Below are 15,508 nucleotides of genomic sequence, written 5' to 3' on the forward strand. Positions count from 1 at the left end.
CTAAATATCATGATCACTACAGAATTGAATAGAAGATCAAGCTAAGTTTCTTCATGCCAGATATTTTATTTCAGATTAGAATAAACTATAATAGTATGTATAACAAAAATGGAGGTAGCATATATATATATATGCTTTTTTACAAGATATTCTTTGTGGGAATTTAATATTTATGACAATATTTCTATTTGTATAAAATCAGACATCACTATTTACAGAAAATTACAATTTATATTTTATGGAGAATTTCACAGGCAGCACCACCATTAATGGTTTCTATTTTACTTTCCCCCTGCTAATCAGACATGGTTAAGAAGGTTCCGCCCAAAGGCCACTTCACAGTCTTCTTTGAAAAGAGGTTTAAAGTTATAATTTGCAAAGCATTCAGGAAACTATATAGGCACTTTCCAACAAAACTCAGCTGAAAATGGGTCTCTTGATCCCTTCTGCTCTTTTGAAGAACTGAATCTGAAATAAATGAGGGTGCTATATGAAGCTTACAATGGGTCCTAGCATGAAAGGTTTTTAAAAAAAATTGATGACTTCAATAGGAATCCTGAGATGAGGCAGCTATATTGAGACATTTCTGTTCTTTAAGTAATGAAGTAAGAACATTTTTTTGACCACTGTACTTTACAGACATCATTATAGATGGCTACCACTCCTTTTTTCTTTATACTGCCTTACTCTAAGAGGCAGGTAATAGTCCTTCCCCTATACTCCAGTACAATAAACTGTATAAACACTCTGACTCGACTGTATACAGTTAGGTGTGAAAAATAACATAGTTTTACTTGGTCAAAATTTCTGTCCTAGGATTAAAGCAAAAAATATTGCCTTTTAGTTTTATATTCCTCTTGTTTCACTGTTCCTTTACCTAATTGTAAGAATGCAGCATTTCAGAAAGAGATTAAATAATACCATTCATTTAAGCTTGAAGACCAGATACAGGTGAAGAGTTTTGACAAAAAAAACCCCAGTACATCTTACCTTCTCTGCTGAAGAGTCTTTTTCACTTTTTAAAAATTTATAAACATGTTCATTTTCATGATCTGCCACTGAATTTATAACCCACTACAAAACAAAATGCATTTGGTTTCCTTTCCAGTAAAACAGATGAGTTTGATTTTCTTTTTCCCACAACAGAATCACAGACTTGATGATGAAGCTAGAGGTGGCTATCCACACAGTAGAGAAAACGAGATATTTTCATACAAGAAGGATGCCTGAATTGCTGTTCCAAAAGAAACTTCTGATCCATTAGCTATCATAAACTGATATGAATCAATCTGGCTAACTTCTCTTGCTCCATCTAGTGAATGCACCTGCAGCTGGTGCACACATTTTCTTCACCAACCATACCAGTCTTTACATGAATATTACAAGAAGCAAACATTGTAGCTTTCCAAGCATCCTCACAGAGAAGCTTCCCGATAACCCCATATAGGGGTGGGTGTAGAAGAGAAATCTCTTCACTTACATTTAAAGGATTTGAAGATTAGATTACACAATAGGAAAAAAAAAGTATTTTTTATCACCAAATAACTATCACTTCCTGCTCTGCATGCTCAGTATGATCAAGAGTCAGTAACTTGGACTGACAAAACAAAACAATAATCAAAATTTTTTCACCATTTTTTTAACAGATACAAATCCTTAGGGATATAAATCAGTGTAAGACAGCATATGTCCTCCGTATTTTTGGGTAAAACCTCTTCCTTCAAATTTTCATACAAAATCTTGTCTATATTCCTCCTCACTGCAGAAAAGATATTAGACAAAAGCATTTAGCCTTCATCTCAGCTCCTTATTATCAAAAGCTATAACAAACTTGGACCAGTGCTACTGATCTCCTGTGAAAGTTACTGCATTTATCCCTCTTGGCAAAGCAGGTAGAACTGCTATAATGACAGAACTGCTTTATAGAACATGGTCTATAATGACTCTTCCCTTCTCCAGAGATCTTGGGAGAATGCCTTCTGGGTTCATGTTCAAGAAATACACACAGGATATAACTGCTAAGTGAAAGAGTTTCTTAGTATTTGTATGAGTATTTAAACAAGTTGTTGACCTCTTTCAAGGTTGCTTTAATATCATAGCTTCATTGTTACTACTGTGTTTACATCCATGGCAGTGCTCTACTCTATTGTAGCAACCTTCTTGCAGTAAAGCAAGATTTATTTTTCAGTGAAGGAAGAAAAGACCATGTTCTAACAGTTCCTTTTCAGTGGTCAAATTATTTCTATGTTTTACTTAAAAGTAATTCAGAAGCTCTGGTTCTGTTAACAGGAAAAAGATATTCTGTGAAATAACTTAGTATTAATGTGAGTCAGAACTACAAAGCTACTTTTCTATAACATCCTAACAAACTACCTCATAGTAATTTCCAACAATATTCTGGAACTGACCTTGCATAAAAACAGAGTTTGGAAGAAGAAAAAAATAAATAAATAACAATAGATTTCAGTGTTGAAACATAGTATGTGGTCTTCTGACTTCTAATTTACAGGACTACATACAACAACTTTACTAACAAAAGCATATGAATAGTTCTTCCCCATCAGAGCAGTATCCTGAAATAAGTGATAGCTAAAAGGCAAAGTGAACTGAGCTTAAGTGCCCCATATGGCACTGGAAAACTGTTGAGGTTTTGTCAGAAATAAAATATGCAAATGTATTTCTCTCTACACAAAAAATACATATATATATGTGTGTGTGTGTACACACACGTATATAAATATGTGTACACAAACATACACATACACACAGATAGGTAGGTAAGTTGACCTCTCTTCCTAGGATTTCTGTGACAGGTCCCTCTGCATTGTGTCTCAAAGGCATGATCAATCCATTTTTATTGCACTTCTCCAATAGATGTACACAGAAATAAACTGCTTTCTAGTTCCTCAACTCTATTTCTGCAGACAGCTAACATATTCTGCCACACGATTATATAACGAGCCCATAGTTGTATAGATGCCAGTTCAAGACTTCAAGTATTTCTTAAGCACTGTTTTGCTTACTGTGTTTCTGTGTTGTCTAACAACATAAAACACTTCCGCAGTCCTTGGGACAACTATAATTTTCTCTGACTGTAATCAGGATGGCAAACCATGATTCTCCATGATAGATATAAAAGTAAGGCTACATAAATATTTAGGTTACAGAATGGGATACTTAATGCTACAGTAGAAAAGCTAGGCATCAGTACTACTCATGAAGTGAAGGAAAAGTTGATTAAAAATTGATTTCTGTTAAGGATACTCATTAAAATATCTGATTCCACTTCATTCAAACTTTCTGCAGAAACACGTTACCTTTGATCCGTTCTCATAATTCATTTTGAAAAATAAAACCGCAACCACCTTGAAAGGAAGCAATTACTCCTTTTTTCATTGACATTCCGGAAAGTTTTCTTAATGAATTTCTGTATTCAGATGCTTGAGATTCCTTCCCTATTTTCACTGATTTTTTCTTTCTTCTTTCTTTATTATAAACACACTGAAAATCACTTTACCATTACAGACAGCCATCCTACCTTTTCAAAAACTCTTAAAAATTGGACATAAGTTATTTTTAAGTTTCTCTAAACCAAATTCCTCTAAACCAAATTCCTCTTTAACAGAATCTTAAGAATTAAGGGAAATTAAATGAACAGAAATTAACCTGAACTGTCCAACCCAGATTTCAAACTAGATTTTCCACATCCTAAAAGTTCACTTGTGTTAACAGCTGAGTCTTTGACTGCAGTCATTTTTTTAAAAGTCAGTTCATAAAATTTTTATTTTAACTAGTTCTTATAAAGTTCAGGTGTATCTGAATCAGAGATTGCATATGTCAAATATATTAATGGTTCTTTTGTTATGTACAATAATAAGATGGAGTAGCCTCTCTTGTTCCTTGAGTAACAGGATGCCTATGAAATATCATATTGCAGTGTAAATTTAGAGGATAATCTAGATTTACCCTAGATATTTATATTGGGAGATAAAGTGTCAAAGTTTTAAATCCATACTCTATTATACATTAATCATCCAATTTAAGCAAGCCCTAGCAGCAGTTTCACAGGTACTAACATCCCATGAGTAGCAAACCAATTTACACTTGTTCCACAGGAATGTCTTTGTAAAAACTCATATGGCATAATGAGCTTTAAATTCAAATTTTACCTTACTGTGTACTATATTCTTTACACAAACAAACTTTCTGTGTTCCAAGAAATGGGACTCTGCAATCCCACTTTATACTGTGAAAAAATTTCATTCATGAAATTATTTTAGTTTGGTTCTCTCTTTCAAAACATATGAAAAAATGCAAAGAAAAACTATTACCATACTCTCTCCAATCCACATTGGGAGGTAAATTCATCCACAGAATGAAGTTATTTAGTTCATTTAGGTAGGATGGCAGCAAATGGAAACCTTTTTGGTTGTACCACACCTGGAAGCAAGAATGGAAATTGTAAATCAAAAATAAGTTGAATCTGAATGCTGATCTGAAAGCTCACATAGCTTTAAGAATTGCAAAGATATATCTAATTCTCCTGTTATGACATCTATTTATACAAGAAAGTGAACTAGGCAGAACAGAACCAGTTAATTTGCACAGGTCTTTCAACAGGGTACCATAGTTTCTTTTCTATTGTTGGAGCTGTACACCACACAATGTTTATTATAAATTGAGATTCTTTGATTTCATGGAACTCTGTGTCCCCCTTCCTTTACATACATTTGAGTGAAAAAATAGAGGATGAGCAATGTGAAAATAACACTTGCCTGTTTAATTGTAAATACAAAAAAGATGAATAAAACTAGTGTTAAATGTGGAAAAATCATTGAAATTGAATTATCTAAATAATATCTGCATGTGACACACAACACAGAACATCTAGGAACAGAATATCCCAGAAAATGAGGAAAGGAAAGAATGAAGAAGGCACTGTTTACAAGGTGAGTATGAAACTATGCCATAAGGGACAAAGCTGCCTCCACCTTCAACAAGCAAGTATCAGTGGTTTGTCAAGCATGGAGGAAATTTATACAGACAAATTTTAAGGCAGACAAGGCAAGCCAGTATCTCTGAGGAACACAGGAAAGCAATTCTTTTGTAGTATATACTTTATCCTCAAATCATGCAGAACCATCCTGACTTGACAAATATACTCTTAATTCACACTTCTATCTGCTAGAATAATTGCTGAGAGCTTGATATGTCCCAAAGGTTTGAACTAAGGTTTGAACTTTCCTGTGCAGTTAGAAATCAATTCTATTTATATCCCCCATTACTGTTAATCATAATGCCTTTGAACCTACATTATCCATATGAAAACTAAGTCTATGTATGTTATATTCAGTTTTAGTGATGTTTAAAACTATCTGATTAGTATCCATTCTTCACACCATAGCAACCTTTCATCTCCTCTTTTTGTTTATACAGTTGAAAAACTTTTAACCTTTCTGTCTGATATCAGCAATTTGTTCTCTGCATTTTTAACATCCTAGGTTGATGCTGGGCAATTCTCACTGTGTGTCTCAATTCTGAATCTTACTGCAAAGTGAACTGGATTTAATATAGGTCTTTATTGCCTTAACGCTCCTATTCTAGGATTTGAGTTTCCTCAGATCCTTTCTAAAATTACTATCTACACAGTTACATCTTGGAAACTTCCGTAAAGATTCTTTTATCATCACTCTGATGCTCTTCTCATTTACTTGCAGATAATTCTGCCTTTTTTTTTCTTTATACTATCCGACTACAACCCCTACTTGGACACTAGTTTGAGATTTTGCTTTTTTTTCTTACATGTTCTCCTCTATATTTCCTAATGAAGGCTGTCTAATCTTCAGTTGTGTTTGCCTTTCTTAATAATTATTGTCCTCTAATTTATTCTCTTGACTACCTACTTGCTTGGATCTCCACATTTTTGTGAGGTAAGGTTTACAATGCTCCAATTCTCCATTCTATTTTCTGACATCTATCCTAGATCATGCTTCCAAGCACCACTCTGAGCTCCACTGTCATTTCTGCTATGTCTCTCACTCTTGAATCTTCTTTGCCAGAAGTGTTATTAGTCATTATTAAAAAAATTAGCAGCTTTCATCTACCACTGCTCTTGCTTGCATTTCTACTCTTCATGTTGTCTTCACAACTGCTTGAAATCTCAACAGCACCTTACAATCATAGAATTATGATATCATTAGGCTTGAAAGAGACCTTTAAGACCTAACACTATCACTAAATCACATCACCCAGGACCAGATCCAGACACCTCTTAAATGCCTCCACTGCCTCCTATGTCAATGCCTGACCACCCTAACAGCGAAAAAATTGTTCCTAATATCTAGTCTGAATCTCCTCTCTATCGGCTTAAGGCCATTTCCTCTAGTCCTCTCACTGCAGGCATGGTAGAAGAGACCAGCCCCGCACCTCACTACAACCTCTTTTCAGGTAGTGTAGAGAGCGGGCCTCCTCTTCTTGAGACTAAACAAACCCAGCTCTCTCAGTCATTTCTCATAAGACAGGTTTTCTAGGCCTTTCACGAGCCTTGCTGCCCTTCACTGGACGCACTCCAGCATCTCAATAACCTTTTTAAAGTGAGGGACCCAGAACTGGACACAGTACTCAAGGTGTGGCCTCACCAATGCCAGGTACAGGGGGATGATCACTATTCTTCATACAGACCAAGATGCCGCTGGCCTTCTTGGCCACCTGGGCGCACTGCTGGCTTATGTTGAACTGGAGGTCGACTGCACTCCCAAGTCCCTTTCTACCAAATGGATCTCAAGCCACTCCACCCATTCAAACCATGAGCAGCTGCTTTTTCTAGGAGGATGCTGTGGGAGACAATGTTGAAACACTTTTCTGAAGCCTAGATAGGCTACACCCACAGCCTTTCCCTCACCTACTAAGCGGGTCACTTTGTCATAAAAGGAGGTCAGGTTGGTCAAGTAGGACCTGTCTTTTGTAAATCCATTTGGCTGGGCTTGATCCCCTGGTCGTCCTGCATGTGCCATATAATGGTACTCAAATGTCTCAAACTCTTATGTCCCCACATTTAAAGAAAAAAAAAAAGAAACCCCAAAGTCTTTCCCCCTTTGCAAAGTCATACAAAACTCCTTTGTTCTTCTCCAGTTCAGTTCCCACAAATTATTACACAAAATAGATCTCCCATTCATTAATCAAAAGGAGAGTTCTTTAAAAAAAAAAGTAGTGAAAGAAAACCTAAAAAAAAAGATTTTCAGAAAAACAGAAAATCTTTGCACTGCAGACTCTGCTGTGCAAATAGCAACCAGAGCAAAGATACACAAACAAGTGACCAAGGGTAACCAGTCTTTTTCACACCCCCACATATCCATCTCTTTCCATCCTTTTAGAAAAGATTTATGCCAAATAGAAAGCTATATGTACGCACATGATGAAACTCCACTGCAATTGTTTTCATTGTATTGAAAAGAAAGACAATTAAGAAAACATTAAAGCAAAACTGACAACGCATCCTCATTTAATTGAAGCAGGGGAAAGGTCTTGAGTGTTCAGAGAACAACTTGTAATAATGCAACCAATATTCAAATGAATATTCAAAAAACACAACAGAGCACTGTATGCAACAATACATTTCAATATCCAACATGTTAATTAGAATTCTTCCTTCAAGCTGCATTATGTAACTGAATCAAACCACCAGGAAATAACCAAATTGAAGCTGGATATTTGATTTATTATAATGTGGCAAAAGAGACATTTGAGGTTGTTCACTTCATCAGAAGATACATTTAAGCTCTTTCTTCTAAAGATTTGTGTCTTATTCAAAATTGTTTGCAAAGGTAAAATATAAAAAAAATGGAAATATATTCATTTCAGCTGAAATATCTTTCATATTTCTTGTGTATCACACAGGTGATTAATTATTTACAGAGGGCAGAAAAGAGCTTAGGAATGAAAAAATATATACATCAAGGTAATTAATTTTTATTTTCACTATTCCCTGTTCTATCCATGGCTGAGAAAATTCCTTCCCAAGGAAAATCACAACCCCTCACCACATCAGATAGAAGTTCTGTGAAGTTGTGTTTTACATCATTATATAACATTTTACTTGTCGTTAATATTCCAGAATAAAGCTAGACTGACATTTCAGCCAACAAACGGCATATCAAGAAAAAAGGATGAGAAGGAGCAGAGAAATCCCTAAGCATTGATGAACCAGATTCAGGGCGGATATTAGACCAGAGAGATGTAACTTCCTCTGGACACTTATTCAATTACTGTACAGTAAAGCCTCAAGTCCTAACATTTGGGATTGGAAAAATACACTCTTCAGAATGCCACATGAACAGTACAAATAGCCTTTCAGCAGTATTTAAAATTAACACATGTTCTTCCTATATTTCGTTATGTTATAAAAAATAGCAACTATGAAATCATTAATGAATAATTTTTGCCCATATTACCAAGGGAAACCAAAGAATATGCAGTCATGAAAATACAAAAAATTTGAGGGATTGTGCTTTTGCTACATAGCACTGACCATCAATAAATGCCAATAATCAATGGTTTTAATCAGCTACATTTGTTATGTGCACATATACAGATTCTTTGTGTGCATGCATGTAGCATGTACGTAGTATACGCAGCATGGTATGATTAGGTACAGTAAAATAGGTATTGAATAAGTGTTTATAATTTGAACAGGAAAAATTGTTGTCTTTTTGAGTAGAGGAAAACAATGTATATTCAGAAATTTTCTAAAATGAAGTGAATTTTACAGTAATTCTCTTCAAATGTGAATTTCTCATTTTCTTTCATACCAGTCTATGTAAATGGTACATTTACTGTCTCATGAACAAGCCTGAAAGGTCAAAGTAAAAGTCTGGTCATTAATTACTGAAAGGTTAATACAATAGTTTGACATTGTATCATTTGAAAGACACTTCCAAGAGGTATTTTAGATAACACATTGCCCTTTATAAATTTACTCCACTATTTTCTTTGGATCTGAAATATGAAGCTTACTTACTAAGAGTGTAACTATAATTTATCCCTGTCCTGATGGCAGGTGGAGCTCTATGCCAAATACAATTAAAAAAAAAAAAGGACCCTGACAAGAACCATAGGGTAAGCATGTCAAAACAAGAGTCTAAAATGATTAAAGATACATAGGGGGGAAAAAACAGCAGTCAGAAAAACACAATTTACTGACAACCTGTAGAACTTCAAATTTCTTATAAAGGATTGATGGAACTGGAGTTCAAAGCTGTAAGTAATATGGGGATAGAAGAGAGATTACAAATGATCAAAATGAAAATATATATATATGTTAGGGTATGTATGTAAACAGGGAGATTTTTAACAAAATTACATGGAAAAGACATTGGAAACAGGCAGTGATTTTGCAACACTAATTGTGAAATTATATTGGATTGGAAAATATCTGTATGTTGTTTCAACACTTTGTCCCAAAGTGGATTTTGGGATAGAGCTTATTTACACGGTTTCTACTATTTCTTTTTTCATAAGAACATATACAATCTATATTCCCATAAAACATATTAAGGGCAGAAGAATCTTTCTTTCATATTCTAATCTGGAACCTGGAAAGTCCACAGCTTCCTTTTAACAAATCTTGTTTGCCTTGAATAAAAAAGTAGAAACCCCTCACCTATACGCATCAATATTCCTCCAAGACTGCTGTTCCTCTACTCTTAGCGCATCTGCATCTGAGTGGATCTCAAAAGTCAGAAAAGAAGGATTACTCTAAGCACAATTGAAATAAAGAGTTTTTTCTTGAGGCCTTTTGGCATGCAGTGTAGAGCTACAGTATCTCCATACTGTGAAAGCTTGGGATGACACCTGGAGGCTAGCAGGCACTTCTCAATGCAGGAGATTCTATTTTCCTTGGAATGCTTTAGAAAGGTTCTTTTGAGAAAAGGGTAGCATATTTGTTATGCAGAAGTAGCTACTCCTAGAAGACATCTTTACTCTTAGGAGGAGAGAGAAATGTGGCAAAGTATTCGTTGCAGGCATGGAAAAAGCTTCAATAACAACTCATTTTCATGATGTTCAATGTACTTTTGTCAATTGTGACATTAGCTTTTTATAGAAAACAAACAAAAAGAAAAGTCTGGGCTGACTACCTAAAAAAAGTTTTAAAGGTGAGCTAAGTTAGACTCTGAAATGAGTTCACTGGAAAAACAAACAAACAAACAAGCAAAAAACAAAAGCTTTATCATTTGACTCATTTAAAAGTGTTTCTCAGAGCACAGGAGAATACTTCAAGAATAATGAACAGAGAAGTAGGCTGTCACAGACAGAGTGACTTTCTCCCAGTTTTTAAGTGTAAGGATTGTATGTAATGACATTATTTGTTAAGTGCTGTGAAGTCTGGAGCCTGAATAAGTAAGCAATACATACATACAGATGTGCACATATACATGCAAACCTCACCTTAGCCAGAGACTGAGATTTGGTTTTATTCAGTTTCGTATCTTGAAGTTCAAATGCTTTCCTCTCTCCAAAAGACCAACCACCATATCTAGTAGGAGAAAACAAAGTACCAAAAAGTTACCTGCATTAAGCGTTGCAGTCTTTTCTTGCGAGGGTAAAGTGGGGATAGTTACATTAGTGCTTTATTTTTCAACTGAAAATAAAACTTCACCCCTCACAAACCCCTTCCTGGTAAAAAAGAGGGGGTCAATATACTCTTGAATCAGGTGAACATTATTGTCCCATTTCCAGCAAAGGGATTTCCTTAGATAAGAATTCTTGCTTTCTGAAAGCTGAAATCCCTGAGCAACAGAAGGGATTGTAAGAGAGGTATTAATGAGTTCCAGAAGCATTTTATTCAGCTTGATTTCTTCCTATTTCATTTATATTCTAGCTCAGATCTTTCCTCCTAAGAGGTTTAACTCTATATCAAATCAGATGCACTTTTTTTTAGCGCATAAAGTGGCTAACGCATTCTTCTCCTCGATAAAATCATACATCGTCTAGTATTTGCACTTATGTCATAGGCAGTGGTTGAGCTGTAAAGACACATAAGTAAACTTCAAAATACAGTAGATAACCTGTGGCTGCTGTCACAGAATATGAATTATTGCCAGGGGCATACCAGTTGTTTTTACTTCAAAGAAAATATTAAATGGAGCATATCCACCTCTATTTGATTGACTCTCTGAGGAATGGAAATTATATTGTTCACCTGATTTAGATATGCATCTCTGAGATGTTGAAATAAGTCTGTTATGTGGCAAGAAAAGCCAGAGTATGCCTAGAGGCCATCACCATGCAACTGCTGCAGGAAGTTCTGAGAATTGACCGTGGAGGGGGTTTCATCTTACCTTGAAAGGTAGCCTGACTCTATGCCTTGATAACAACCAACAGATAAAGGCAACTACCCCTTGTGTTCTCAGTGATATAGGTCTATGCTTTGGATCAGGAAGGACTGTGGGTTTTATACACAAAGGATAAGCAAAGGCTAGATATTTTAAGGTTACCTTGTTTTGTTGGAAGGCCTCACTAAATACTCCTCCACAAGGAACCCTGAAAGATTATATAAAATATGTCCTTTCTTGTTCTTTATATAAGGAGCAGAGGTATTGAAACTTGGGCACATCTGAAAAACAGTATACATAAAATAAATAAAGCACTCTTAAAAATCAGTGGCACTACATTTGGTCATTTTTGGATTTTTGTGTAGATATTACAGAATTTCTTTTCAACTGGATATGCCTTTCTCAGAGTTGACAGCTTTTCTATAAATTATGTATCATTTTATGTTTATAAGGCATCTCATATGACTGTGTCACCTATATGTTAGATCTACCTTTGATTTCTCTTGCAACTCTGTCAGTCAGTTTTGTTTTGAAAACGTCAAAACTTGTATGTGTTTAGAAAGATTTACAGCAATGAAAAAGGCAAGACTGCTGCTTATTTGTTGTGCCTGAGAAGAAACATAAAAAGGCACCAGATAAGTATGAGATGAAAGTAAAATTATAATTAGTGTTATATGTTTCTAAAAATTTCATTGATGGACTGCAGAAAAGAATAAAGGAAGATCTCTTCTAATGATTCAGTGGGATACTCTCAAAACCAAAGAAAAGGAGACATAATATGATCAGTTATCTTGGAAGCCTTATAAAGTGTATTATGTATATAAACCAAAACTTTTTAATGCTTATTTGACATCTCAACCCTATAGAAATTAAAAATTCACTCTCAGAGATTGCTCTTCCATAGATCCTAGATACAGGTTCTGCCTCCACTGTCAGGTAACTTCTCTTCTTTGAGCTTTTGTGATTAATAGGCCTCTCCCTATGTGAGTTCCCATTCTTATTTTATTCAGTCTTCTTGTATGTTAAGTATACATCTCATTAGTATTAGAGGCAAAGTTATTCCTTGTCCAGAAAAGCAAAAAATTAGTTCCCTCCTTCCACTTTTCTCAAAACTCTATAACTATAGTTCATACACAACTCTTGTTCTAAATAGTTACATCTTTATGAGAGAAAGAAGTTATTTGATAGAATGGTCCCATTCAGAGAAATATATTTGTCACCTCAGACACAGTTTAACATTCTTGTTTATTACTCAACTCAAAACAAGTCAAGAGGAAAACTCACCAGTCAAGAAGGTAAGAAATTAATTATATTTTTTTAAAAATCCTTTCTTTTCTTGAAAGCTGTTTTATTTTCAAATACAAAATCCAATGCAAAAACAAATTCTAAATATTAAATCTCATTCATGTGTAAATTGCCTGGTGCATTCAAGCGGCTAGGTCACCCTTGCTTCCCTTGGGAAGTAGGTAGTCTTCCATATATTATGGAAGTGTTATGTTTTAACCTTGTTTTACATGAGTTTTTGTTTTTTTAGCAGTGTCTTATGACGTACTTAAAGTGAAGTTGCATCTTCTGAAAACAGTTCCGCCATCTCTGATCCTGTTTTTTCAGATACATATATATACACAAGAAAATTGTACGAGCTCTTTCCCTGAAAGCTTCAGAACATGTAGCTCAAACAGTAGATGAAATGGGGCGAAATCTCCTATCATAACAAAGCAGGGCTCTGAGGGTTTATTGCTTTATTCCTTTCTCTAGCCCTTCTCAGCAGCCAAGGATTAGAAATAATATCCATGTATATATTTTTTACATACATAAGTAAATATAAAATGACCTACCCCATGTCCAGCTACACATCCACATGAGTCCTGTGGTGGCATATTTTCCATCTGCCAACATGAATTATTTTTTCTAATGCAAATAAATATAACAAAAGAAGAACCATTAAATGAAAGGAATAGATTACTTAACAGAAGAAACTCACCCTGAAAACCTTCTTAGTATTTTATCACAGTGGCAGCTGTAACTAAGTGATGTAAGTTGTACTCATTTGTGTCAAAGTGGATTTACTAAAAATATTTTATTTGTATCAAAGTGGATTCACTTAAAATACTATATAAGCATCAAATGAGCTGCATGCCTTGTATTTGTAGCAATAACTAAAGCATGGTCAACACTGCATTCCTAAATTTGGAAATCTAGAATACTCCCTAACAGATATTCTCCTTATTGTCTAATCTTCCTTCTTATGGACACTAGACTTGATCAAAATCCTCCTGAAATTAATCAGAAAGCTGTCACTGACTTTTAAGCTATTCGGATCAGACCTTTAACAATGAAGCCTGCTTGTGTTCTGTACCTGGATACTGGTTACTGCATCAGAACAGATTTGTCATTTACCCCATGCTGCCAAGAGAAGTTTAAGTTAATCCACATTGCACAGAAAAAATATTGAATTTACAATATTTACAATTAAGGAAGTAGTTAGGTTATTTACAATTACCGTTGTTGTGAATGAGTGCATGTGTGGTTCCAATCAGAGAAATAACCCAGTAGAACTTGAGAAAGGTTTTCTAAGTTATCATCTTCAGTGCTGTTCAAAGTGGGCCGCGGGGGTAAGGAATAGAGGGGAAGGGAAAAAAATAAAAGAAAAAGAAATAAAGGCATGTTAATACGTCTAACTCTATTAACCTTCATGCTCAAGGTTCTATGTGTTTACCAAAATATTAAAGGACTATAAAATCCATGCATAGGAAACATACCAGAATTATATAATTTCAAAACACTGTATGTGAACGTGTAAAGAAAATTCAATAACAATTTTGGCTAAACAAATAAGGTATCTCCATGACCATCTTTCTCTTTATAAACATGCATTCCTAACAGCTAGCATGGTTTAAGTGCTTTTATGTTTCATTCGTTTAAATTCAGACTGTATCATGTTATGTTTATCTGTATATTTGCCCAGTAGAAAAAGTGATCTACTTGTGATATGCACTCAATATAGATTAGTTGAGAGCTCAGCTATAGATACTATACATTAAAAATAAATAAATAAATAAATAATCTAGTTGTTTCAAAGATGAACATATAGAAACTAGGTTGAGTAAGAAGGGCATCAGGCTTTGTTAATACTGTGTGATATTTTCAAACCTAAGAATTACTTTGAGAAAATAGCTTCAGACCTAAGCAACTAGTTATAATGAAGCATGCAAAGGCCTGTTCAAATACGCATGTGCATTTACATATAAATGGTCATGGCTGGTATTGATTTGAGGTCAAACTTGTCCAAAGTCTTTGCCCTTTCCTACAGAAAATCCTTCACACAAAGCTTTTCTAATTATATCTTTCTATTATAATAAACTATAAAAGTGTAAGTAAACATCTGAAAAAAACCCACACAACTATTGTAAAAAGTAACCTAGAATACAAATAGTCTTTAAAATATGAGAACTCAAGGTCACAGAACCCTGGACACTGAAGGTGACGGATAAGCCCCTTACCTAAAGAAGGATTCTGCATTGTCATAAAGGTTTGGTGTCATCTTGAGAGAAGGATAATCAATAGCCAGTGGCTTCACACTAAACAAGGCCATTGCCAGTGCAACAAAGAGGGCAGGCAGCAGCACATTTGAGAGACTTCCTCTCCAGTCACGCCTAGTGTGGTGAAACCTCTTCATCAGAAGAGCAACACTCTGTGGGAGAACAAGATGAGCTCCACACACACTTGCGGCCCTTGTAAGTGAGATATCTGAGACCAAAAAAAAGGAAAAACAATAAATCAACTTTTTGACAAACAAGGAAAATCAAATCAAACTTTCCTGTTCTACATTTTCAAATATAGAACACAACAGTCTTTCTGATAGAATAAAACAAAATTACATAAACCAACAATATTATCCTGGAATGAATACTATATCCCCATCACCCCCACCCCCAAGTATAACTAATTAACTCATTAACTATTCCTATAAGGGAAAACAGATATTCAGTTAACACATGTCTATAGCTTCCCGTACACAGCTAAAAGCGGACAGAACACCTATTTTCCCTAGGACCTATGGTCCTTGCACTGGCACAACCATTCCTTGTGCATTTACCACAGCCATTCCTTGTGCATTGCCACCTTTGCTCCTAGAAAATTACTCTGACAAACATGACCTGTATTAGCTCTAAGGT

General features: G+C 35.0%; 1 protein-coding gene across 1 annotated transcript in view; it reads right to left on the minus strand.

Annotated features, from left to right (window-relative positions):
- Positions 1-15,508, minus strand: part of ABCA13 (ATP binding cassette subfamily A member 13) — a 168,444-nt gene that overhangs the window by 58,200 nt on the left and 94,736 nt on the right. The window contains exons 36-41 of the mRNA XM_027682847.1: positions 14,834-15,080; positions 13,834-13,923; positions 13,169-13,241; positions 11,493-11,611; positions 10,444-10,531; positions 4,332-4,440 (exon numbers count right to left, since the gene is read on the minus strand). Coding sequence (XP_027538648.1) covers positions 4,332-4,440; positions 10,444-10,531; positions 11,493-11,611; positions 13,169-13,241; positions 13,834-13,923; positions 14,834-15,080 — 726 coding nt within the window. The remainder of the gene's footprint in view (positions 1-4,331; positions 4,441-10,443; positions 10,532-11,492; positions 11,612-13,168; positions 13,242-13,833; positions 13,924-14,833; positions 15,081-15,508) is intronic.

The sequence above is a fragment of the Neopelma chrysocephalum genome, unplaced genomic scaffold (assembly GCF_003984885.1).
Source record: "Neopelma chrysocephalum unplaced genomic scaffold, ASM398488v2 Primary Assembly neopelma1_22b, whole genome shotgun sequence".
Taxonomy (NCBI): Eukaryota; Metazoa; Chordata; class Aves; order Passeriformes; family Pipridae; genus Neopelma; species Neopelma chrysocephalum.